The following is a 27,394-nucleotide window of genomic DNA, read 5'->3' on the forward strand; positions in this document are numbered from 1 at the left end:
GTTAAATCAGATGCCATCTTAAAAACATATTATACTCTAACAGCAATACTTCTCTGTAATATGGTGCCACACAGAGATACCCTATGGTGGCAAAGACAGTCTATGGCTCGGGGCTCTGTCAGGCTCCATCATCACAGCTCTACTATGTGCCTGAGGCCCAAAGGTGCTCATACGCTAAGCTAAATTCATCAGGACCAGTTATGTATTTGGATGTGCCAACACTTCTGAGAAGAAAAATCAGACAGAGGTGTCGAGCCGAAGCTTTCTGGCACTCTCCCCATTGAGAACACAAGCATGCTCAGCTGAGCTGAGTGTGCATGTGTATGGTAGAATCTGAAGGAATAGCCGTTAGCCAGATGAACGTTTAGCTGATAGCTATCTAAGGGCTCATGCACATGAACGTATGTATTTTGTGGTCCGCAAAAAATACGGATAATGTCCGTGTGACATCCGTATTGCATCGTTTGTTTTGTTTTGCGGATCCACTGTAACAATGCTTACACTTGTCCGCAAAACGGACAATAATAGGACATGTTCTATCTTTTTTGCGGAATGGAATGCACACAGACCCATTTCCGTTTTTTTGCACACCAGTTTTTTTGGGGGACTGATGGAGGCACATGGGGGACTGATGGAGGCACATGGGGGACTGATGGAGGCATATGGGGGGCTGTTGGATGCACATGGGGGGCTGATGGAGGCACTTGGGGGGCTTATGGAGGCATATGGAGGCTTATGGAGGCATATGGGGGGCTTATGGAGGCATATGGGGGGCTGTTGGAGGCATATGGGGAGCTGATGGAGGCATATGGGGGCTGATGGATGTAGCATAGCTGAATATGCTGATGTTCAGCCACAGTTCTAATGGGGAATGGAATAGACAAATGTAGCAAAGCTGTATATGTGGTGTGTCAGCATCAATGCTGATGGAAGAGAGAAACAGATGTAGCAGAGCTGTATATGAGACTGTTCAGCCACAGTGCTGGTTGAAGAGATAAACAGACAGATGTAGCAGAGCTGTATATGAAGCTTTTCAGACACAGTGCTAGTGGGGGAGTAGAATAAAGATGTAGCAGAGCTGTATAAGAAGCCATTCAGCCAAAGTGATGTTAGGGGACTGGATTAGTCACATGTAGCTGAGCTGTATATGCATCTATACAGATACATAGTGTAAGGTTTATACACAACTGGAGTACAGCTGTAATGGAAAAATATCTGCATCAGTGCTGGTGGGTGGGGGTTGGTCATGTTTTATGGGACACAAAAACAAAGATTATAAGTCTACTAGCTGACAAGCTTTTGAGCTAATGTATAATATGGAATTATATTTTTTGATGAAAAAAATGGGTTTGTAAGAGATCAGACAGAGATTTTGTGTGTAAGGCTCCATTCACACGTCCGTGGTGTGTTGCGGACCTGCAAATTGCGGATCCGCAACACACCCGGCCGGCACCCCTATAGAAATGCCTATTCTTGTCCGCAGCTGCAGACAAGAATAGGACATGTTCTATCTTTTGCGGAGCTGCGGACTGGAAGATCGGAGACACGCTTCGCAAATGCGGACAGCATACTGTGCTGTCCGCATCCATTCCGTCCCCATAGAGAATGAATGGGTCCACACCTGTTCCGCAAAATTGCGGAACGGATGCGGACCCATTTGCCGACGTGTGAATGGACCCTAAAACTGTGCAGAACAGCCACATGTTCCTGTACACTGAGCTCACTTATCACAGCTCTCTGTGTGACGCTTCCCCAGCAGGGGGGAGGGGCCTCACACACACTGCAGGCTGCCAGACTGATGACTCATACTCTTCACATGAACGAGCACGCAAGGACTGAGTTCTCAGTGTGATGTCATAGGGAGGCGTGGCCGGCCTTCACTCTAGCTGCCTTAGCCTGCCCCCCAGCCTTAGCTGCAGGAAACCAGGAAGTGAATTCTGCTGTAACTGCAGCTCAGGCTGATTTAGCAAGATGGGAATACCCCTTTAATAACACTTTATAGGGGTGTGTCCAGCCACCCCAGTCATAGCAGTATGTGCCCTATCTCATCAGCCTGGCTAGTACTGTAATATGTTGACACACGCCGTGTGCATGTGACCTAAAATAAAACCTGTTTAGGGGGCACTAATTCAGGCCCAGCTGTAAACAGACCCTATGTCCATGTGCGTCACAGCCGGCAGTGTGAGCATGCTTGAAATGTACAGTATTTCTTGCTATTTTATGAGGCTGTATACATGAAATATAAGAGGTCTGGGGAAGCCCAGATAGGTGTCCTTTGCCCCATCAGTAAGAGGTGACAGAAAGCATCCCACAATACCCAGTTTAACTTTGACCAGTGCAGATCACTTTTCAGTGATGGAAGTCACGTGTCGTATACATATTTGTTTTACTCTGCTCATTATGTTTATATAGTGTCATGGCATATGAATGTCTGTAAAAAAAAAAAAACAAAAAAAAAAAAAACACTAATGGTGTGTATATACTGCGAGACAAGTTTACATTCCACTAATGAATTTATTTGGGCACTTTGCCTACCTCTCAGAAGTCGCACAGATTTTTGCCAGGGAAGGGCCGTGCATCCCTTATTCTTCCAGGGCCTCTCACAAGAATGTTATTTAGTATCATTAACAGGCTTGACATAATCAATAAATGTAATTATTTTCAGTTCTCCAGTAAGAAAGCCTTTGAGAAGAGATCAGCACAACAGGCTGAACTTAAGGGCTCGTTTACACGAACATGTGAAGCCCGTGCCCGTGCTGTGGTCCGCAATGCACGGGCACCTTCCGTAGGACAGGCGCATGGGGATCGCAGACCCATTCACTTGAATGGGTCCGCGATCCGTCCGTTCTGCAAAAAGATAGAGCATGTTCTATCTTTTTGCGGTGCAGAGGCACAGAACAGAACCCCAGAAAGCACTCCCTAGTGCTTCCGTAGTGTTCCGTTCCGTACCATTCCGCATCTCTGGATTTGTGGACCCATTGAAATGAATGGGTCCGCATCAGTGATGCGGAATGACAACAGAGCGGTGCTCGTGTATTGCGGATCCGCAAATGCGGTCCGCAATACAGTATCAGGACACCAACAGCCCTAATAGAGTAAACCAGTATCGAGGGTATTTGTAAGCTTGGGGGCCGTATTAACTGTAGTAAGCAAAAGAGATTCTAATTTGGTCTCATCTGGTTGCAGGGGGCATTTCAGAGGAAGGACTGCAAAGCTCAAGGGGCAGGCCTGCGTGGAAACGATAAGGCCCCTTTCACACAAGCAAGTTTTCCGCACGGGTGCGATGCATGACATGAACGCATAGCACTCGCACTGAATCCTGACCCATTCATGTAAATGGGTCTGTGCACATGAGCGTTTTTTTTTTCACGCATCAGTTCTGCGTTGCGTGAGAATCGCAGCATGTTCTGTATTCTGCGTTTTTCACACAGCCCTGGCCCCATAGAAATTAATGGGGCTTCTGTGAAAAACACATTGCATCTGGATGTAATGTGTTTTTCACTGATGGTTGCTAGGAGATGTTGTTTGTAAACCTTCAGTTTTTATTAAAAAAAAACTAAAACACTGAACCCAAATGCAGACAAAACTGACTGGACGTGCGAGTTTCACTGAACGCATCCTGAGCCAATCCATATCGTTCGTGTGAAAGAGGCCTACTGTTGCCCCTCTGTGCTATGGCTACACGCAGATGGTAGTATAGGGCTGCGTTTGTTTTCCGTCCTTATGATCCGCCAGAAGAACAGAAAAAAAAAAAAAAGTGGATCCTTTATTTTGAGCATACATTGTGCTCATTTTGCATCCGTTTGTCTCAGTTCCGTCAGAGATCAGTTATTTTTGATAGGAGAAAAATAACTCAGGACTTTTTCTCCCATCCAAAATAACGAATCTCTGCAGAACCAACATAAATGTATGCAAAATGAGCACAACAGATGCTCAAAATAAAGGATCCGTTATGTTTTTTTTCTTCTGTTCTTCTGAGGGATCAGAATCAGGGAACGTATGTATTTGGTGGCCCGCATTGTAACAATGCATATTCTTTTGCGCAAAACGGACTAGTATAAGACATGTTCTTTCTTTTTTGTGGGAATGTGGAACGGACATACGAATGTGGACAGTACACGGTGTGCTATCCACATTTTTTGCGGCCCAATTTAAATGAATGGGTCCACATCCAATTCGCAAAACATACGGATCAGATGTGAATGGGGCCAAAGGCTTATTTCACACGAGTGATATGGAATGAGTCAGGATCTGTTCAGGGAAAAACAAATGGTTTTGCACACAAGTTTAATCAATTTTGTTTGCGACCGCGTTCAGTGTCTCAGTTTTTTCCACGCGGATGCAATCTGTTTTCAAAGCATTTTTTATGGCATGAAGAAAAACGTAAGAATAACACTCAACATTTCCTAGCCACCATTAGTGAAAAACGCATTGTATCCAGATCCCTTCCGTTTTTTCACACAATTTCCATTCATGTACAATATAGAACATGCTGCCAAGAGATGATCAGTGTAAGTACCCACTGAAATGAATCTGTCATGATTCAGCCTGGATGCTCTCTGTTCGCAACACTCATCGCATCCGGACAGAAAACGAGATGGGGTGAAAGAGGCCTAGCGCACAAAAATGTATACAATTGAAAATCAGTTCCTTTCATTCGAATGAAGCTGTTTTGTTTGCAAGCACACGTATTTCTGCAAGTCCTATTCCCAAATCTGTAATATGAAGATACATCCTTAGGCCCCTTTCACACGGCAATGCGGCTGTTCAGAGGAGCAGTGATTTTTTTACGCATCACTTGTGCGTTGCGTGAAAATCGCAGCATGTTCTATATTCTGCGTTTTTCACGCAACGCAGGCCCCATAGAAATGAATGGGTCTGCGTGAAAATCGCAAGCATCTGCAAGCAAGTGCGGATGCGGTGCGATTTTCATGCATGGTTGCTAGGAGATGATGTAAGTAAATTGATAAAAGTCAATTTACTGTATTATTTTCCCTTATAACATGGTTATAAGGGAAAATAATAGCATTCTTAATACAGAATGCTTACAAAAATGTGGCTTTAGGGGTTAAAAAAAAATAATAATAATTAACTCACCTCATCCTGTTGTTCGCACATCCGGCATCATCTTCTTGCTTCTTCTTTAACCACCTCCGGACCGCCTAACGCAGATTCGCGTTCCGGAGGTGGCAGCCCTGCGCTCAGCGACGCATATACGCGTCCTCTCGCGTGAGCCGAGATTTCCTGTGAACGCGCGCACACAGGCGCGCGCGCTCACAGGAACGGAAGGTAAGCGAGTGGATCTCCAGCCTGCCAGCGGCGATCGTTCGCTGGCAGGCTGGAGATGTGATTTTTTTTAACCCCTAACAGGTATATTAGACGCTGTTTTGATAACAGCGTCTAATATACCTGCTACCTGGTCCTCTGGTGGTCCCCTTTGTTTGGATCGACCACCAGAGGACACAGGTAGCTCAGCAATATGTAGCACCAAGCACCACACTACACTACACCCTTCCCCCTGTCACTTATTAACCCCTTATTCACCCTTGATCACCCCCGTCATTGATCACCCCCCTGTAAGGCTCCATTCAGACGTCCGTATGATTTTTACGGATCCACTGATACATGGATCGGATCCGCAAAACGCATACGGACGTCTGAATGGAGCCTTACAGGGGGGTGATCACCCCATATAGACTCCCTGATCACCCCCCTGTCATTGATCACCCCCCATCACTGTAGGGGTTCCTGAGGGAAGGACACCCACACATCATACATTGATGGCCTATCCTACAGAAAGGTTATCACTGTTAGGGTGCATTTCTGGGTCCGCATCCATTTCGCAATTTTGCAGAACCGGTGTGGAACCATTCATTTCAATGGGGCTACATAAGATGCGGACACCACACTGTGTACTGTCCGCATATATAGTTCCGTTCCGTGGCCCCGCAAAAAAGATAGGGCAAGTTTTTGCGTTTCAAGTCCTATTCTTGTCTGCAATCGCCGACAAAAATAGGCATTGCTATCATAGGGCTGGCCATGTGCGTCGCACAAAATGCAGAGCGCACAAGGTTGGTACCTGTGGTTTGCTGATCCGCAATTTGCGGACTGCAAAACACTTACGGTTGTGCGTTGTGTATCCTTAAAGTGACACTGACATAGTAGCCCCAGAAATGTACAATTGGCGGTGATAGATGTAGTATCAGATGGTCCTGTTACTGAGGAAACCATACATTGCCTGAAGCCGCTCTGGCAGAGCTCTATAAGATGTGACTTTGCACAGCATACTGCGGCCTGGACTATACCAACCATAAAGTTATGGTATATAAATATTATGTACTGTGTATATATATATAATATCATATAAGACAGCTTCTCTGGCCGGAGGAATGTGTAAGAGACATATGGTTCCGCTCCAAAGATACTACAACGAGCGCCATTTTTTTTTACAAACTTAATTTAAAATAGACACATTCTACAAGCTGAATAGGTTAATATAATCTTGCCACAGTGTCTGTATAACGTCCATGTGACTGGTATAAACGCCAGAGTTTACATTCTAGATGAGAAAGATAAGGTTTTGCATGAGGGAACATGTCGCAGAGAGCTGTAAATGCTAATACACTGATGTTCTGTAGAAAAGGAGACTGAAGCATCGATAAAAATAAGAGACGGAGAAGGCGGTCCGTGAAATTGATCTGTCAGTGCTGTGGTCATCTTTTCCATAAAATACTGAGGAGTACAATGAAGTCTGGTTCATCGGCGTAAAAAATAATTCATGGCAATTAATTATTAGTGTTGAGCGCGAATATTCGAATAGTGAATTTGTATCGCAAATATTGCCAATTTGAGAATTCGCGAATATTTGGAATATAGTGCTATATATTTGTTATATCGAATATTCAGCATTTTTCTTCCATCTGAACACATGATTCCTCTCTGCTTCTTGCTTGTGGGCCAATGAGAAGGAAGCAATGTCAAGTTCACAACAATACTTTGCAGTGCACCATTCAGTAATCTGTAGTCAGACCTGACAAAATGCGAAGTTGCACGTAGTGCGAAAAAATATTCTAATCACTGCCGATTAGCGCAATAGCAAATATATGGGAGCACTTGGCCATTGTAATGTTCTGCCGTGCCAACCATCTTCTCCAGTCTCAGGAGAAACTCATTAAACTTCTAGCAGCTTGAAAAATGTAGCCAAAGTGACCCACGCCTGTATTTCGCATTATGAATTCGCATTCCGCAATTTTTACATTGCCGATTTTTTGCATTCAATAAAATAATCTCGAATTCTCAAATATATGACGAATATTCTACAAAATATTTGTTAAATATCGCAAATTTGAATATAGCCCCTGCCGCTCATCACTATCAATTATGGCATAAAAATTACAAATCCTTTATTCCATCAAATTCATGCGACGTTTCGACCTGAGCGGTCTTTTTCAAGCAACTGACAATAGATCATATTAAGTATTTAAGCCTGGTAATGATCTATTGTCAGTTGCTTGAAAAAGACCGCTCAGGTCGAAACGTCGCATGAATTTGATGGAATAAAGGATTTATGGAGACAAGAGAGTGCAGCGGTTCTACTGTTGTTTGGTCGCCTACTTGGAGGGACGCTACGGACTGGCGTCTAACACCGCGTGCACCACCACATATAAGGCCAGTATACCCTCTAGTGCTGCTACAACTACTATACCTGTTATAAAAATTACAAAGATATTTTCCATCTTTGTTGGGCAAAGAACAAGCTTGTTGTGTATTCAGGTGGAGGAACATCCTTGCAACAAGTAGAAAACATGATACACATGGTAGAATCATCAGCTCTTAGATCACACAGAAATACTATACATGCTCTCCCCAATTCAGTATATATTTATGTCATTCTGACCCTTAAAAAATTTACCTAAAGGGATTGTGCACTGTCAGGATACTGATGACCTATCCTCAGAATAGGTCATCAATATCAGATCAGCAGGGGTCTGACTCCCAGTACCCCTGCTGATCAGCTGGTGGAAGATGCTTAATATCAGATCAGAAGGGGTCTGACTCCCAGTACCCCTGCTGATCAGCTGGTGGAAGATGCTTAATATCAGATCAGAAGGGGTCTGACTCCCAGTACCCGTGCTGATCAGCTGGTGGAAGATGCTTAATATCAGATCACCAGGGGTCTGACTCCCAGTACTCCTGCTGATCAGCTGGTGGAAGATGCTGAGGTGCTCGTGTGAGAGCTGCGTCCTCTACGGTGTTACCTGCATGCTGTTTCCCTTGTAGTGAGGGTGTAGTGTAATTAGACCTGTTTGTCCCATTCAAGTGAATGGGAGAGGAAGGTGTAATGACACTGCTACTACAAGAGAGAGATGGCATTCAAGTAAACCATAAAGAAGACAAAGCGCTCACACAAGTGCCATGGCTTCCTCAACCAGCTGATCGGCAGAGGTACTGGGAGTCAGACGCCTGCTGATCTGATACTGATGACCTATTCTGTGGACAGGTCATCAATACACTAACACTCCAGAATGCTGTTTAATGGCCATACAGGGGTTGTGCAAGAATGGGGAGGTTGGTAACCCCCAAACCCCCTCACACACACACTTTACTGGACATGTAAAGGGAAGATTACTTGCCTACTTCTGGGCGCTGGCTTCCCGCTCCTTCCGGCCCGTGATGCTCCGCTGGGCTCCCTTGATGTAAACATCTGGCTGCAGCAGAGACAGGATCACTTGTATCATTTGTCAAGACGGAAGGGGAGCCGGTCACCGCTGCAGAATGGGAGCCCAGAGAGAAGGAGCTGGGAAGCAGGTACATAATCTTCACTTTAAAGGTCCCCTATTCTTGCACAACCCCTTTAAGACGAGGACAATGACAGAAAAGAAGCATTTATATTGGTTACTTACAAGTATAGAATTTGTGCCAAAGACGAGGATCCTGAAAATGATAATATTGGGTATACATTGTGCAGGGTTTCACTGAACAGTACCCAAAAAGGAGCAGTCATCTGTAGACATTTTTCCACCAGATTGCTTAGTTTGTTTTCAAAAGGGTCTCTGATTGGTTGCATATGCAGCTGCTCCCATTTTCCTTTGCACCCGTTATATCAATGTGTTTTCTATGGTATGCTTGTACCTCATAATGACGAAGAACCTCAGAAATAACACCTAGTGCAGCGCCTCAATACTTCCATCAACGATAAGGTATAAAACATTGAAACACTGACGGAGGACACGAAAAGTTAAAAGCTTTAACTTTTTTATTGAGAAGAAAGGCAGAGTAGCCTCAGGCACATGGGGAACAAAAAGCTCAACTAACTATGAAGAGGATCGACTTATCTTATTACTTCAGTCCATCTGATGCTTCAAGGCCGCAATAATTAATTCAGATCATTCTATGACAAGAACATGAAAAGAGCATTTGTCTAGAAACTACCGTAATGTGGGTGGTTAACTGGCTCAATAACCTCTAAAATGTATCCAGCGTCACATTACATACCTCTGCTGCTGTATTGTTACTCTTCTGCTCCTTCATATATCTGGAGCCACAGTCATTTTCATCCACGTATATGATTCATCAGTGATACAGAAGAGAATGATAAAGTTCTTTGCAATATTCAAGGACAACAAATGATGAATTTCTCAAAGCAATAGCTGAAAGGGATTAGTGTACATATACTCAGCAATGCCTGAAGAGACATTTGCATACAAAGGATAAAGCTGAGTTCACACTTCAGTTATTTCCATCAGTTATTGTGAGTCAAAAACACAGAACAGGTGCAAATCTTTCCATTATACCTGATCTCTGAGTAGACATCACTGCTGGTTGTGGCTCACAATAACTTATGGTAATAACTGATCAAATAACTGAAGTGTGAACTCGGCCTAAGGCTACTTTCGCACTTGCGGCAGAGAGATCCGGCAAGCAGTTCCGTCACCGATCCGGCAAAACGTATGCCAACTGATGGCATTTGTAAGACTGATCAGGATCATGATCAGTCTTAAAAATGCCTGATCAGTCAGAAAAATGCATTGAAATGCCGGATCCGTCTTTCCGGTGTCATCCGGCAAAACGGATCCGGCATTTATTCTTTTCACCTTTTTTTCGGTCTGCGCATGCGCAGACCGGAAGGACGGATCCGACATTCCGGTATTTTGAATACCAGATCCGGCACTAATACATTGCTATGGGAAAAAATGCCGGATCCTACATTCAGGCAAGTCTATAGTTTTTTTCGCTGGAGTCAAAATGACTGAACTGAAGACATCCTGATGCATCCTGAACGGATTACTCTCCATTCAGAATGCATAGGGGTATGCCTGATCAGTTCTTTTCCGGTATAGAGCCCCTAGGACGGAACTCAGTGCCGGAAAAGAAAAACGCTATGAAAGTACCCTAAAGGGTGCACTAGACTGCCAGATGTTCTGGAAGATTTTCGCCAATGAGCGTTCCTATAAATGCCTGTTAGCGGTCATCTGGCAGTCTAATACTGCCTCCAAATACCTGATGAATGAGCATTGGGCAATTGTGTTTTTAAAGCATGGTACCGGTGGCAGATCGTGCTGTGTAATAGCGATCTGCCGCTGTCACACCGCTGCCCTGCATGGGGAAGCGTGATGGCATAGCGATCGCACCTCCCAATGGCACGGAGGACATCGCTGCATGTAATATTAGCAGTGTCCTCCGCTAGCTGACGATTGCCGGAAGGGAACACGGCATCGGGGAGTCTAGTGTACCTTTAAGGGTATCATAATGAAGAACCGTTCTCAATAATCAGAATTTTCTGCTGGGAAACCTTTTCATTTTCAAATTCTTAAATCCGATTTTAACTTGAGGCCTCAACTACGGATGAGCGAAACATCCAATGTATTGGCTCCTATGAGCCAAAGTTATTACTTGGCGAAGTCTCGCGAGTTTTCGAATAATAATTTCATAAATAAATTTCTACTGTTAAAAAGCATTTCCCGAACTCTGGTTCGGTTGCAAAGGTATCTTTTGGAACCGAACCCGAGTTCGGGAAATGTTTTTTTCAGTAAAAATTTATTTATGAAATTATTATTCGAAAACTCGCGAGACTTCGCCAAGTAATAACTTCGGCTCATAGGAGCCAATACATTCTAATACTGTAAGGGGCGCTCGCTCCGTACAGTATTCAAACAAAGTATTACGAAAATGAAACATCCAAAGTCGATTCGCTCATCCCTAAACTCAACCAAAAATTAACCATCCCAGGCTTTGAGCTCTGCGCTGCGATTGGACAGCTCTACAGCCAGGGAGAAGGAACGCCCAGGGAGAAACAGGGCAGACTCCTCCCTGGTTTACCGATAGTAGCAATTACCATACAGCGCGGGAGAAGGTAACGGGGCCACAGCGGGCGAACGGGGCGGCGCCCAGGGATAATAGTAAGTGCAGTGAGATCCCGGGGCGCCGCTCTACATGTCCAGATAGTTATCTTACAATGTTCAGACCCATGAAAGGTCCTCTTTAACTTTCTCTACATTGAAAATGCTGAAGTGAGAAACCCCTTCAATGGCATCACAGAACATTGTAGTTTAAAAAGCAACGACCAGAAATAAAATAAAATAAATGAAAGTAGCAAATAAAGTTGCAATAAACATGATTAAAAAACAACACATAACAGAAAGTAAGCAACAAGAAGGCAGCGTCCTCGACTGGTTATACAATTTATTTTGCTCATTTAAAAATAGATGCTCCTTTCCTAAGTTTAAGATTCATTTGTCTCCTACATACAACCTACAAGAGCAATGACTCGCAAGGTCTGCAGAGCAGTCTCGCATAGGAGCAGGGCATGGAATGCTGTGTGATATTAAAGACAGGCTAATTCCTGTCACTGGGTATCAATATCATATCCGGTGTTTTCTGCTATTAAATCTCTCAGTCCTGACTCTGCAAAGATTCAGCCAGATCTGTCTACAGCAGCCATTATGTGTTTCTGTGCAGCAAAGGTTGAAAAGATCTTCTAGTAGCATATATATATGTGACCTGTAGACTCTCACATTTTACCATACAATAGATTCCAGGAAAAGCATGAAAAAGACTCTTTACCGAAACACCACTATGATGTGGGCAGCACATTTGTAACGCCCCAAAATGGCATTACCACTTCTGCACCTTGCCACTATCTCCTATGGTTAACCTAATGTCATCCTGTGTATTTATTTCCAGGTCCTATATAATGTGCATTTCCTATTTTGCAACTGTTTATGTTCACGTGTAATATGCCTGGTTCACCAGCAGGTGGCAGAAAAGATGTCAGAGCTATCCTAGATAGAGTGGAACCTTTCCTTCCATTCTAACACTCCCCTCTGTGGTGTGGTGGGCGTGTCCCACTTGCTGCAGGAAGGATGGAGACCAGTTCTAGTCCGTTTTAGCTTACCCCCTGCTTGGGGTTAGGTGTGCATCAGGTGCATGTTCCTGTTGGACGTGGCCTTGCCCAGGCCAGCTGGAGAACCTTCAGCTCAGCTGAATATGGAGGCAGAAGCTTAGAGCCTCAGATGCCAGGAGAAAGAGACTCCCTGGTATAGCATAATTCTGAGCCAACGCCTACAGTCCAGAGTATCTAGGTAGGAACAGCATGACACGTGCACCAACATTAAGGGACATTTAGGCCACCCTACACCACTCTGGCATTCCTACACCTGGGTACCATCTACAATATCACTAAAAAGGGGCCCTGCGCCCTTGTTGCTTCACTGCAACTCGCGTCACGGAAACAAGTACTTTTTCCTCTTAAAGGGCCCTTGGGGGAGGCCCCCGCCGCACACATTCAAAGCAAAAATCTTCTATACAAATTATTCTTGCATGATATGATTTAGATGCTAATTAAGGAGGTGTGAATAGGAGGTTATAATGAAAATTGAAGCCGATATTCACACAGTAATGGAGCATTTGCATCAAGGATACTTGACTTCACAAAAATGTTTTATTGCCCAGAGCAGATCATTACAGAAGATTTGTAACAGGGTTGATGTCCCTGGAGGGATACACCAAATGGAAAAGGATTTAGGTAAGCTAGAGGAATCGTCAAAAAGCTGGCAACTAAAATTTATTGTTGATAAGTGCAAGAAAATGCACCTGGGGCGTAAAAACCCAAGGGCAGAATATAAAATCAGTGATCCAGTCCTAACCTCAGTATCTGAGGAAAGGGATTTAGGGGTCATTATTTTAGAAGACTTAAAGGTAGGCAGACAAGGTCATAGAGCAGCAGGAAATGCTAGCAGAATGCTTGGGTGTATAGGGAGAGGAATTACCAGTAGAAAGAGGGAGGTGTTCATGCCGCTCTACAGAGCACTAGTGAGACCTCATTTGGAGTATTGTGCTCAGTACTGGAGACCATATCTCCAGAAGGATATTGATACTTTGGAGAGAGTTCAGAGAAGAGCTACTAAACTGGTACATGGATTGCAGGATAAAACTTACCAGGAAAGATTAAAGGACCTTAACATGTATAGCTTGGAAGAAAGACGAGACAGAGGGGATATGATAGAAACCTTTAAATACATAAAGGGAATCAACAAGGTAAAAGAGGAGAGAATATTTAAAAGAAGAAAAACTGCTACAAGACGACATAGTTTTAAATTAGAGGGGCAAAGGTTTAAAAGTAATATCAGGAAGTATTACTTTACTGAGAGAGTAGTGGATGCATGGAATAGCCTTCCTGCAGAAGTGGTAGCTGCAAATACAGTGAAGGAGTTTAAGCATGCATGGGATAGGCATAAGGCCATCCTTCATATAAGATAGGGACAAGGGCTATTCATAGTATTCAGTATATTGGGCAGACTAGATGGGCCAAATGGTTCTTATCTGCCGACACATTCTATGTTTCTACTTAAACAGATCTTCCGACAAAAGGTACATATACAAAACGTATATAGCCAGTCCTAAGCAAAGGACATAAATGTGTAGTGCGTGAGAGAAAGATTCTTGGGACCCCCCTCCCATCTTTATTAGCAGAGTAAAAGTGCCATATGGGCAAATTACATTTTAGAGAGGCCCTTTCATGGGTCCAGACATTATAAACTAAGTATCAGGATACGTAGGGCATAGTGCAGGGAACTAACTGCACTTACTCTTTTTTCTGGGCGCCGCTCCGTTCGCCCGCTGTGGCCCCCGTTGTATTCTCCCGCCTGGTATGCTAATTTTAGCATCAGAACAATGAGGAGGAGACTAAGTGTTTCTCCATGGGCGTCTCCTTCTCCCTGACTGTAGCGCTGTCCAATCGCGGCGCAGAGCGTCACAGCTAGGGAGAGGGTGAGTTTTTTTTTCTCCCTGGCTGTGATGCTCTCTGCTGCAATTGAGAAGGAGACGCCCCATAGAGACAGACTTAGTCTCCTCCTCACTGTTCCGATGCTAAAATTGGCATACCAGGCGGGAGAATACAACGGGGCCACAGCGGGCGAACGGAGCAGTGCCAAGGAAAAAGAGTAAGTGCAGTTAGATCCCTGCACTATGCCCTACGTATCCTGATACTTAGTATATAATGTTTGGACCCATGAAAGCTTTTCTTTAAATGTAATGCAGAATGCTCCTCTGTATCTTTTTCATTTTACAGAGGTATTCCACATTTTCGATATTGATCATCTATCCTCCAGATTGATCATCAATATCACATTGGTGGGGGTCTGACACCTCACAACTCAGCCAATCATGCCGGAAAATAAACAATGGACAGAGTCAGAAGCAGAAGGCTCCATCCACCGGGCAGTGACCACACCAGGGTTACTGAAGCATAGCTCCCTTTCAAGTAAATGGGAGCTGAGCTGCAGTACACCGGCACTAGAAACTACACGGTGGACGGAGTGTCCTGCTTCTGGCTCCGTCAACTGGACCGTTTTCAGTGCCAGTGGCTGACCCGAACAACTGATCAGTGGGGGTGCTGGGTATCAGACCCCCACTTTTCTGATATTGATAGGTCATCAATATCAAAGTGCTAATTTACTATGTGTGGCTTTATCATGATCTGCCATGTGATTTTCAGTTGCGTGGCAAATATAGGTGAAGCACATGGCTTTTATGTGCTTCACCCGCACATCCAAACTCATCACAAAAAATTGGCAGCATAGATGCTTACAAGTACAGCACCCCATGGCTGAACATTACACTGATTGAGGGGGAGGGGGGGGGGGGTTAGTAACAGGAAACCGTTCGCTTGTTGCCTTTTATATATGGTATGCAGAGAACCAATTTGGTCTGCACATAATTGGCCTTCTCACAGAATCTTTTTCTTGTGAAATACCAAATGTTCCCGTCCTCTAGTAAACAACCGTAATTGTTATTATTTGTGGAAAGCAACATAAAGGAACAAAAAAAAATTAAATGATTCCAATTAATTTGCTTACATTCCCCAGAAATTCAGTTCTCCGTCACAAGTCTTGGGCTTATTTCAGACAAGCGATATGGGAAATGTTAGCGTCTGTTCAGGGAAGAACGGATGGTTTTCAAGTTGAATAAATTTTATCTGCGATTGGGTTGTGTTTCAGTTTTTTTCCCCGCGCGGATGCAATAAATTTTTGATACATTTTTCACGTGTGTGAAGAATAACACTCAGCATCTCCTAGCAACCATCAGTGAAAAACACATTGCCTTCCGTTTTTCACGCAAGCCTCATTCACTTCTATGGGGCCAGGGCTGCGTGAAAAACGCACAATATACAACATGCTGCAATTTTTCCTGAGAGCAGGAATGATCAGTGATCAACGACAATCACGTAGAAATGAATGGGTCCAGATTCAGTCCGGATGCTCTCTGTTCACAACATGCATCGCATCCAGATGGAAAACTTGCTTGTGTGAAAGAGGCCTTACACTTCAATCTCATGCAGCCTCCGTAGGGTCTAAAAGTCACATCCAACCCTGAGTACTGCAGAAACGTATGACATGGCAGGACATTTCTGAAATAACTCTGATACACCTTCACTGTCAAATGCTTTACACTTAATGGACAAGTTTGATCCGCAAAGAAAGACGACAATGGGGCATGGACCGAGTTTCTCAGATTGGCCCCATGGTGGTATAAAGTCCGTCGGCACAGAATTGTGCCAAATTTATTAAGAGGCACAGGCCTCTTAATAAATTTGTTGCATTGCCAGGCAGTCCGTGTATCAAACCAGTAATGAGCCAACGCAATTTGAGCTTTCATTTACGCTGGTTTCTGGAGTGAGACCTCCCATACATACTAGAGTATTGTCAGCTGAACCCACTGAAAATGAGAGATTCGGCTGACAGTCTAATGTATGTGGGGGGCTTCCCACTCTTCCCTGTCAGATGATGTTGGGGGGGACCAGTGCAATAGCCAGGATACTGGTTGTTAATATTCTGTATTTGTCGTGAAGCCAATTGCAGCTTGCGCAGGGTACTATCCCAGGGCCCTTCCAAGGTGTTATAACGCACGTCCCAGATTAGGAATGCCAGAGTAGTGTAATGGCCTATAATGTCTCAATAGTTTTGTGGTAGTTGTGTCACAGTGTCTCCTACCTGGGTACGGCTGGACTTTTGGCTTCCTGGCTCACTTGCAATAAATTTGAGTGTAGTGATAGTAGGAGTAATAGAGGAATTTTGCAGAAGAAATTATGTCCAGACCTTTAGATGAAGTTCAAACGTTTCTATACTTGAAGTAACTTGCATCCAAGCCGTATACAGCTCAGCAGGTTTTGGCAATCATTGGCAGGAATGAATACTTCCGCTTTAAATTTGGTGCTTGCAGGATAAAACGTCTGCTTGTTAGCTCTGTAATTGTGGCAGGGTTAGCTTCTGCACTTATCTGTAACTTCTGCTGTGTGGGGAAAGACTAGCTGAGAAGGATATGGTTTCTCCTAGGCCTCTGGACTTATCTCTCAGATTAATTCTCAGGGGATGCTTTCTTCCTGGAACTCAGGAGGTTGTCTGTAGTTTTCTGCTTTTCTTGATCCAGCTGAGCTGAAGGTGCTCAGATTGGGAGTATGACCAAGTCTCAGCCAAGACTAGGTCCTTGCTGTCTTCCCTATGCAGGGGTTCTCCTGGACACTATCACTCAGCCTTCCTCTAACAGGGGTGAGACTACACTGACTAACTTCCTTCTCCACCCATGTTAGCTTAGATGCACCATTCTAGCTTAGATGCACTAAACACTAAGCTGTACTTGCCAATGAGTTGCTGTCACCTACTGGTAACTAGGCAAATTACATGAACAATTAAATTTAACATATATTTATGTTCACATTTGTGGAAGAAATAATGTAAATTATATCTGATGACAGTATAAAGGCTCTTAGAAGATCGTAGCGTCTAGTAACACAACTCTGGGGTGTTACACAAGGATTGGGAGAAGTGAATATTTTTGCCCTATGCTTTCGTTCTCCCATGAGATAAGCCGCCTTCAGAGGTATCTAACAGTGGCTTTCTCCCTTCTTCCAATTTAACATACATACAAGTTCATCTGCGCCAAACATGCATGTGTATGGGGGAGCTGGGACGGCTATTGAATGGGTTTGGCTACCTTAAATGATCCGGTGGGCTACAGGAGGCCATACCCCCCCCCCCCCCCCTAGCTAACCCCACCCACTTTTATTGCCACTTTTTAAAAATGTGAGAAGAAATTATGGAGCAAATATGCCGTGTGCCATAATTTGTGACTTTCTTTTCGCCACAATAGTGGCATAAGGGCGTTGATAAATGTCTGGCAATGGGTGCATGTGCGGGCCGTTTTTAAAACTGAAGATAAAAATGGTTGTAGACTGGAGATACACACAACTCTTGTCTCGTGGAATACTGTACACTGCATGGCACGTGAGTTGTTGCATGTTCAGGAGAGAAAACTAACAATAAGTAGGTCATGTGCTAAAAAGTCATAAGTCCCATGCAATTTGCTCTTGAAGATCTTACAAATGTCTGTAGCCACAGCTGGCAAAGAGGTGAAGCAGGAGAACGCCTCTTCTCCATGTCGGATGATAAATGACCTGCAGTTACTTAGTGCTGTCACACTCAGTTTAATGTTTACAAAGGTACTGCTGATTTTCTGCTGGGTACTGTTACTAGGGGGTCATGTCACAGGAACAGGCCTGACAACCCTCTAACCTGCTGCTGGACAATATTTACTACTGAGGCAGCCTGGGCAGCACTGTACATCCACTGAGCCTGAAGACCGGTCAAGTTACCAGCATGTACGAATACAATCTGATACTGGATTCTTAGCAACCTCTTATTTATTCTAATAAACATCCTTAAAGTGGCACTGTACTTTGAACAAACTTTTGATAGGTTGTAGGGACCTATCAAAAGTTTAGATCGGTGGAGGTCTGAGCACCAAGACCCCATTGATCTCTAGAATGAGGGGAGAGAAGCACATGCATATCGTGCTCTCTCTCCTCGCTGCCCGAGATGTGCCCACAGACTTTCTACTGAATCAATCGCTCTTCCTGTCAGGAAGCGAGGAGAGAGCGCAGTATACGTGCGCTTCTCGCCCCTCGTTCTAGAGATCGTGGGGGTCTCAGAGCTCAAACCTCCACCAATCTAATCTTTTAATAAGTGCCTACAACATATCAAAAGTTTGTTCAAAGTACAAGTAAAAGAGTGGGACCTGTGCATAGGCTCTGCACACGACCAGTCACCTTTCACAGCCTACTCTGAAGTGCAGAACACCAGGACCTATCCTTAGGATAGGTCATCAATATCAGATCGGCAAGGGTCTGACTCCCAGCACCCCTGCCAATCAGCTATTTGAAGAGAAGGCAGTGCTCGTACAAGCACTGCCTTCTCTGCTCTGTTTACCTGCTTCCGCAGCAAATGTAATGCTCACCATCATAATTGCTGCGGCAAGCAGATAAACAGAGCAGAGAAGGCAGTGCTCGTAGGAGCGCTGCCTTCTCTTCAAACAGCTGATTGTCGGGGGTGCCGGGATGAGGATAGGTCATCAATAGTAAAATGCGGACAACCCCTTTAAGCAATGAAAAAAATGGAACAGATAGTTACACTGTTATATAGGTTAAAAAAAAGACACATGTCCAAGGTCGTAACAGAAGCCCTAATGTTCTGACGGATCAGTCTTATAATCAAATGTGCCTGACAGACCTCATTGGCTTACAGTGAGGTCTGTTAGGATTTTTGTTGTGGTCATTGTTTTGACAAGAACAACAGTGATGCTTGTAGCTGCATTCTTCCCATTACATTATGGTGAATTGCCACTGGAACCTCTGAAGCAGATGTGAACAGAGCCTTACTGCAAAGTCACCTGTGAATTGACCAATGGCATTTACTTTTAAAAGGGAAAACTAGTATTAGTATATGTATTTTGCGGTCCGCAAAAAATACGGATGACGTCCGTGAGCATTCCGTATTTTGCGGAACGGAGCAGCTGGCCCCTTATAGAACAGTACTATCCTTGTCTATAATGCGGACGATAATAGGACATGTTATATTTTTTTGCGGAACGGAAATACAGACATACGGAAACAGAATGCATGAGTAACTTTTTTGCGGACCCATTAAAACCCCGTAACGGATACGGAAAGAATATACGTTTGTGGGCAAGAGGCCTTAGATGCAGTAGCACATGGCCGTATCTCAAGCTGCAAATAAAAAGATGGTCCAGGTATACATCTTACATAGTACTTGATCCCCGCTCTAGACCCAATACAAAGGGTAGCATGGTGATTGATAGTAAAGCTTTATCTCAGGATCACGCTCAATTCTCATAATTCGTTTTGTATACTTTTCAAAATGTTCATAATTATAGTACACTATTGTTTACGTCTGTCATTGGGAACTTTGATTTATGCTCCTTTTCCCTTGGAATGAATAAAAAAAAAATATTTCCAGATGCATAAGGGAGATAAAAACATATCACACTAGTCACAACTGTACCATAGGCTTCATCTGAGTACCCAGCCCAAAAAATACAATTTAAGGTATCAAAATTTAAACAGATTGTCAAATTTTCAGTTATTTGCATGACAAATACATGACCAGATCACCGTTAATTGGGATAAACTGTCAAAGCTGTCCACATTTCTGTGGTCAGTTTTAGTGGTAGCTTGGATTTTGGTGTTTGCATGTGCAATCCCACAAGGTGAAAGACATTTTTTTTTTTAACTCATCGACAGTACTGCATCAGTAATGCCATAGGATGCAAAAAGCACGTAGCATAATATATTTGGCATATGCCGCTAGGGTTATTAGCCACTTTTCCTTCTACCGGATGATTGGCGTATAAAAATGGTGCATGTATTTAATGAATTTGGAGCATATTACAACTTCTCTCAGTCATGTCTCAGGGGTCCGCAACCTCCGGCACTCCAGCTGTTGTGAAACTACAACTCCCAGCATGCATACTTCCTCTCTACTCTTCTCAGAACTCTCATAGAAATGAATGGAGCATGTTGGGAATTGTAGTTTCACAACAGCTGGAGTGCCGAAGGTTGCTGATCCCTGTTCTAGATACTAGATGCCATTGGGGTACTCAGCGATTGATAACCTTTTATTGCTAAACATGAATAAAAACGATGTTTTAGGTAACCGTAATAAAAAAAATATGTACTTTTTGGTCTGTTTGGCTTAGTAAATGTCCCTCGCTGTTTACATATTTATTGGCGAGGACAATTATATTTGAACACAAAAACAACATCTCTGCTACCTGCCCATAGCAGCCAATAAAGAAGATACCCTGACACCTGAGAGTTCAGATATTTTCAAGTTGCTATACAATAATTTTGTTCTATCACTTTACAGAATAGGAGATAAGTCAGATTACATCAGTGCTCTGAAGAACAGGTATACTCTCAGGGAGTAAGCAGGTAGGTTGCACAGGAAGGCAGATATCAAATATTTGGCAGATGTGTCACAGGACAGGCACCTCTGGGTGGTGACATAAAATCATTATGGTAATTACAAACATTTGGATGTTACACCACAAGAGTCATAGGTAGAACTGCATATTTTAAAGATTGCATTACAGATGACATGCTGAAAAGTCTCTTACCTAGGAGAATCCAGAGGAGATGTCTGGATGTAAGGAGAAATCCCAGGTTCATTTCTGGACAATTTGTCCACAGCTTAGGGTGCTTTGTAGAAAAACATTGATCATCTGACTATACAAGTCTGGGCTCCCCACTCTCAGTATATAAAGAACCAGGCAATTCCAAGAGAAAGAGAACTTCCAAATACCCCCAAGATGATGAGGGAGGTTCTTAAATGGACCAACCACGTGTGGGTGTTTTATGGTCCTCAGAAAACAAAGGTGCACTGCTCAATCTTAGAAGATGCACCAAGAGGACTCTACAGTCTGGATTCTGTATGTGGCTTATCCTTCTTCTTTACTGGAGATTTGGAGAAGTCGTCTTTGATATCTGCTAAACAACTGCAGGGGATGTCTCTCAGGAAAGCCTATGTATCCTATGTCTCATTCATCTTGCACTGCTTTAGATTATTTTCTGGTTGCTGATAAACACTTCCATGAAGTTCTAGGTCTCTCCTGGTTGAGTTCGGAGTCCTCCTGAGCAGGTTGTGATCTTTTCTCCTAAGGATGGCTTTGATGAGGATGTGTGGAAGCCCCCTCTTAGCTGCAGGTCTGTTTGTGTGTAGGTGGATAGGATTAGCCTTCACTCTGTGTAGGTGGAGGGGTTTTCTTCACGACTTCTGTAGGTGTGTAGCTCCAGGCTCTCCAGTGCCTTTGTATAGATAGGGAGGATCCTGCCTGCTCCTGTGTAAAGTAGTAAGTGGAGGGTCTCCTGGCTCTCCAAGTTCTTTTCTGTTGCTTGCATCTAAGTTTAGATCCAGATCTGACATAAATAGGATCTGTAGGAAGAGCCTGCAGCTGAGATCTTGAACTATAATGCCAGGAATGCTTCTGTCATTGGGCTGCTAGTGTATGTGGTGCTGATTGCAAGAGTCACACAGTACAGCTGGGAGGACTGTCTCCTTCTGTAATAGAATTCTTGAGTTTTCTGACTTCGGTGCTGCTTCCAGCCACATTGACAGTGCAGAAACTGCACCAGTACTTGTCATTTCCAGTTGTCCTTGCAAACTGATCATGCCACATTCATGAGATTCTCTCTGCACTTCCTGTAGTACAGTAGCCACCTATTACCTACCTTGCTAACACATGCATTTTATGTCTGAAAACACAGAAACAGTCTAAGACCAAAGGGATTATTTAACTAGTGCATACTGGCAATTATTTGAACTAGTTTTAGGCTTTCTTCACACAAATTTTTCTCTTATATTTTTTTTTTACTGCTAGTTGTTTGCATGCAATTTTAATGTTTTTTATAGTGGCATTTTTATGTTAATTCCTATTTGAATGTATTTTTTCCTAGACGTTTTGTGTGTATGGAGAAAGGGATGAAAATGCATGTAAAAAATTTCACAGCTTCACGCATATTGCGTTAAAAATGGACCCAAATTTAAAAAAACTGTCACTAGCAAAAAATATAAATATTTGTTTGTCTTGCATTTCTTTCAGCTAAGGCTAGCTTCACACTAACGCTAAATTGTTCCCCATCAGGATAACTGTTGTATTGTCGGTATTTTCAGTCTGCATTGTGTCCCTATGTTTTTCTTTTTTTTTGTTAAAAATGGAAGCAGCGTCCAGTAGGAACATCCAGTGCTTCCTTTACGGTAAGTATTCTTATTTTCCGCTAATGACAAGTGCTCACACATATTATTATGAAGAGAAAAATTCAGGTGTGTAAAAGAAACTTTAAAAAAACAGAAGGGTACACATCACATGCAGATGCATTTGACATAATAAAACTGGTGATTTTTTTATGATTCCATGAGCGCTTAACTTGTGGGCTTTAAATAAGGGCTCATGCTCATAGCCGCATTATGGATCCATGTTGTAACCGCGATTTTATACATTTTTTGGGATTCTGTGAGAATAGATGAGAATTTTTTTTTGGGTTTGCTCCACCGCACACTTCTGCAGACTTACTTCTAGATAGAATTGCGATCATGGAGGTACCATACAACTGCAATCCCTACAGGTCCACAATACAGGTAACAGCAGCGAGCATGAGCTTTTTGCTTAAAGTGGTTCTCCAGGAATAAATTAAAATTGCCTCAAGCAAGCTGTCCTTGAATGTAAGCAGAACTGCTTATGTCCACTTGCAGAGCTGGCTAGGGGGTACGGGGAAGGAGCCTCACCTCACTGCTCTACAATAGATGGTAATGATGTGATCCTGCCTATGATATGCCATCATGGCTGAGCAGCCCGACAGGAATGCTCACCAATATGTAGTATATACAAGAGCCAGAGGGTAGTCTACTACCAATTAAGCATATTAGGTGATGTGCATCTCTGTAATGAGAAGGGGTGTGGTCTAATGACATCAACACCCTATATTAGGTGTGCATAATTATTAGGCAACTTCCTTTCCTTTGGCAAAATGGGTCAAAAGAAGGACTTGACAGGCTCAGAAAAGTCAAAAATAGTGAGATATCTTGCAGAGGGATGCAGCACTCTTAAAATTGCAAAGCTTCTGAAGCGTGATCATCGAACAATCAAGCGTTTCATTCAAAATAGTCAACAGGGTCGCAAGAAGCGTGTGGAAAAACCAAGGCGCAAAATAACTGCCCATGAACTGAGAAAAGTCAAGCGTGCAGCTGCCAAGATGCCACTTGCCACCAGTTTGGCCATATTTCAGAGCTGCAACATCACTGGAGTGCCCAAAAGCACAAGGTGTGCAATACTCAGAGACATGGCCAAGGTAAGAAAGGCTGAAAGACGACCACCACTGAACAAGACACACAAGCTGAAACGTCAAGACTGGGCCAAGAAATATCTCAAGACTGATTTTTCTAACGTTTTATGGACTGATGAAATGAGAGTGAGTCTTGATGGGCCAGATGGATGGGCCCGTGGCTGGATTGGTAAAGGGCAGAGAGCTCCAGTCCGACTCAGACGCCAGCAAGGTGGAGGTGGAGTACTGGTTTGGGCTGGTATCATCAAAGATGAGCTTGTGGGGCCTTTTCGGGTTGAGGATGGAGTCAAGCTCAACTCCCAGTCCTACTGCCAGTTTCTGGAAGACACCTTCTTCAAGCAGTGGTACAGGAAGAAGTCTGCATCCTTCAAGAAAAACATGATTTTCATGCAGGACAATGCTCCATCACACGCGTCCAAGTACTCCACAGCGTGGCTGGCAAGAAAGGGTATAAAAGAAGAAAATCTAATGACATGGCCTCCTTGTTCACCTGATCTGAACCCCATTGAGAACCTGTGGTCCATCATCAAATGTGAGATTTACAAGGAGGGAAAACAGTACACCTCTCTGAACAGTGTCTGGGAGGCTGTGGTTGCTGCTGCACACAATGTTGATGGTGATCAGATCAAAACACTGACAGAATCCATGGATGGCAGGCTTTTGAGTGTCCTTGCAAAGAAAGGTGGCTATATTGGTCACTGATTTGTTTTTGTTTTGTTTTTGAATGTCAGAAATGTATATTTGTGAATGTTGAGATGTTATATTGGTTTCACTGGTAAAAATAAATAATTGAAATGGGTATATATTTGTTTTTTGTTAAGTTGCCTAATAATTATGCACAGTAATAGTCACCTGCACACACAGATATCCCCCTAAAATAGCTAAAACTAAAAACAAACTAAAAACTACTTCCAAAAATATTCAGCTTTGATATTAATGAGTTTTTTGGGTTCATTGAGAACATGGTTGTTGTTCAATAATAAAATTAATCCTCAAAAATACAACTTGCCTAATAATTCTGCACTCCCTGTAGAGCTGGACCCGGGCATACCCTTATTTACACCCCGGCAGCATCCCTGAGGCTAGCATCGGAGCATCTCATGCTCCGATGTGCTCCCTTGCCCTGCGCTAAATAACGCAGGGCATGGGCTCTCGTGTTCGGTGACATCACCGGCTTTGATGGGCGGGCTTTAGCGCTGGCTAGGACAGTGCTAAAGCCAGCCCATCAGTGCCGGTGACGTCACCGGGCTTCCTGGCAGCCCCATGGAGAGCCACGGTACGTCACCGGAACTCCTAAAAATGCCTTTTCCCTGCGCGATTTAGCGCAGGGCAAGGAGAGCATCGGAGCATGAACTGCACTGATGCTCAAGTCAGGGGGGGTGCCTGGGTGAAAATGGAGGTATGTCCGGGTTCAGCTCTGAACCCGGACAACCCCTTTAACTATATAGTGTTTTTAGAGGAAATTGTGTGCCCCCCTCCAATGATGTCACTTTCTCATTAGGGCTGAATGGGGAAAAAAAGATGCCATCTAAAAACCCCATAATAAGCCAACACAATTCATGTATTTTTTATTTTTAACTGCCCAAAAAGCTGTTTATGAGACAAAAAAAATGCCATAGACCCCCCCCCCCCCAAAAAACAAAAAACATCAAGAGTGAAAAAAAACAGCGAAGGAAAAAAAAACTGTTATGTCCTTCAGACCTGTAGAACGTTTCCACCTGTCAGAAATGATCAACATAGATTAGTGGCGTAATTGCCGCTTACAATTTGAGTGTCCATTATTCCTCCTAACAAGTTTGTTTTAGTAAATAATTGTATTCTCTGCAACAGTTTTGTTTTCAGCTGGGGTGTGTACCTATACAGACATTGTTCAATCAGTACTGACAGTGTCAAACTGTGTAGGAACACACCCCTTTGAAAAGGGAATGGTAACACCCAGTTGTCAAGTTATACATACATTTCTAAGAATAATAGAGGAACAACACAACACAGTTCTTTAAAGAAGAAAAAGATGTCACAGAATTGTTATTTTATATAAGTACTGTATTTACTTAAGCAGGGGTGACAGGACTTCTTCATGGGTTTAACCCCTTAAGGAGGACCGCCGTATATACAGCAGAAGCCTGGGGTTTAAAGACGGCACCCATGCGGAAGCTCTACGGACGCCATAGCTGCTGGGTGCCTGCTGTTTTACACAGCAGACAACTGGAAGCAATGTCCGTGATCAGTCATAACGCCGATCACAGACATTTAATCCCTCAGATGCAGTGGTCAATTGCGAGATTAAGGGAATTGTTCTGTTACTGTGGAAGCTTCAGAAGGGCTCCACAGGAACATAATAATACTCCTATAAGCTGCAATGTTAAAGGGAACCTATCTACTATGCTGCCCTCACTGTCACTTCAGGGCTAGCATTCAGTACTTTTACAGTACTGACAGACAGAAGGGAGATGAGTCTGATGAGACTTGTCGCCTCCTGCCCATGAGCCTCAAGTTTCTTTTCAGGATGCGAGGAGAGCAGGACCACGACTCTCATCAGACTAATCTCCCTTGCAGCACTGGATTAAGCTGTGGGGTTTTGCCTGTCAGTACTGTAAAGGTATTGAATGCAAGCCCAGAAGTGACAGCCTGGTGAAATCAGCGAGCCTGTCACTATAATGTGCTGCTCTCAATCAAGGCAGCATAGTAAAGGTGACAGGTTCCCTTTAAAGTCCCATAGGGGGGCTTAAAGGAAGTGAAAAAAATAAATGTAAAACTTTCAAAATAATAAAATAAATCACCCCCCTTCCCATTTCCCATAAATAAAAAATAAAGATCATTATCATCACCATGTCCCAAAATGCCTGTGCTATTAAAATACACGGTGAATGCCATAACTGAAAAAAATCAAAACGTCTGAATCATCTTTTTTTATTGCTTCACCTCCCAAAAAACTGAATAAGTTAAGTTATGAAGTGATAAAAAAAAAAAAAGTCACACACTCTCCAAAATGGTATCAATAAAAACTACAGATTGCACTGCAGAAAATGAGCTCCATTATGGGGGGTCAGAATATGGTGATGTAAAGAAAAATATATTTTTTTTTACAAAGTTTTTATTTTTTTCAGCATTAGAACAGAAGAAAAACGATATAAAAATGTGGTATCACTGTAATCCTACTGACTCGGAGAATGTTAAAGAAACCCATAAAACTATGACGGAATTTTCCCAATTCCACCTGATTTTAGAATTTTTTTTCAGCTTCATACTACATCGTATGAAATATAAAATGGAACCATTGGAAAGTACAACAAGTCTTCATATGGCTATGTGAGATATAAAAAAAAAAGTTATGGCTCCTGAAAGACTGGGGGCTAAAAAACTAAAATTAGCCCTGTCCTTAAGGATTAAGACCATTTGTGGTCTGTGTTTCCAGATTTTTTTTCTTCCAAAAAAACAAACAAACCAAGAACAAATTCCATCAGAAGGAAATAAGGAAACAGGAAAAAACTATTTTTGAACATAGGCACGTTGAAAAGCAGAAATTGCAATTTAAGGGCCAGTTCACGTGGCTGGTTTTGAAAAACACGTTATAAAAAGTCTGCGCTGAATCCTCAGGTTTTTTTTTCCAGAGTGTTTTTTCACATACTTTTTTTTAACCAATGATTATTCCCTTCAATACAAAGCTGTATTTTCAGCTCAAGGTTTTTGTGCCCAAAATGTGTG

General features: G+C 43.2%; 1 protein-coding gene across 1 annotated transcript in view; it reads right to left on the reverse strand.

The window, feature by feature from the left end:
- Window positions 1-22,485, reverse strand: part of RAMP1 (receptor activity modifying protein 1) — a 67,725-nt gene extending 45,240 nt beyond the window's left edge. Inside the window, exon 1 of the mRNA XM_040441233.1 lies at window positions 20,968-22,485. Coding sequence (XP_040297167.1) covers window positions 20,968-21,019 — 52 coding nt within the window. The 5' untranslated portion in view covers window positions 21,020-22,485. The remainder of the gene's footprint in view (window positions 1-20,967) is intronic.
- Window positions 22,486-27,394: the final 4,909 nt, after the last annotated feature.

This window comes from Bufo bufo, chromosome 7 (genome assembly GCF_905171765.1).
Source record: "Bufo bufo chromosome 7, aBufBuf1.1, whole genome shotgun sequence".
Lineage (NCBI taxonomy): Eukaryota > Metazoa > Chordata > Amphibia > Anura > Bufonidae > Bufo > Bufo bufo.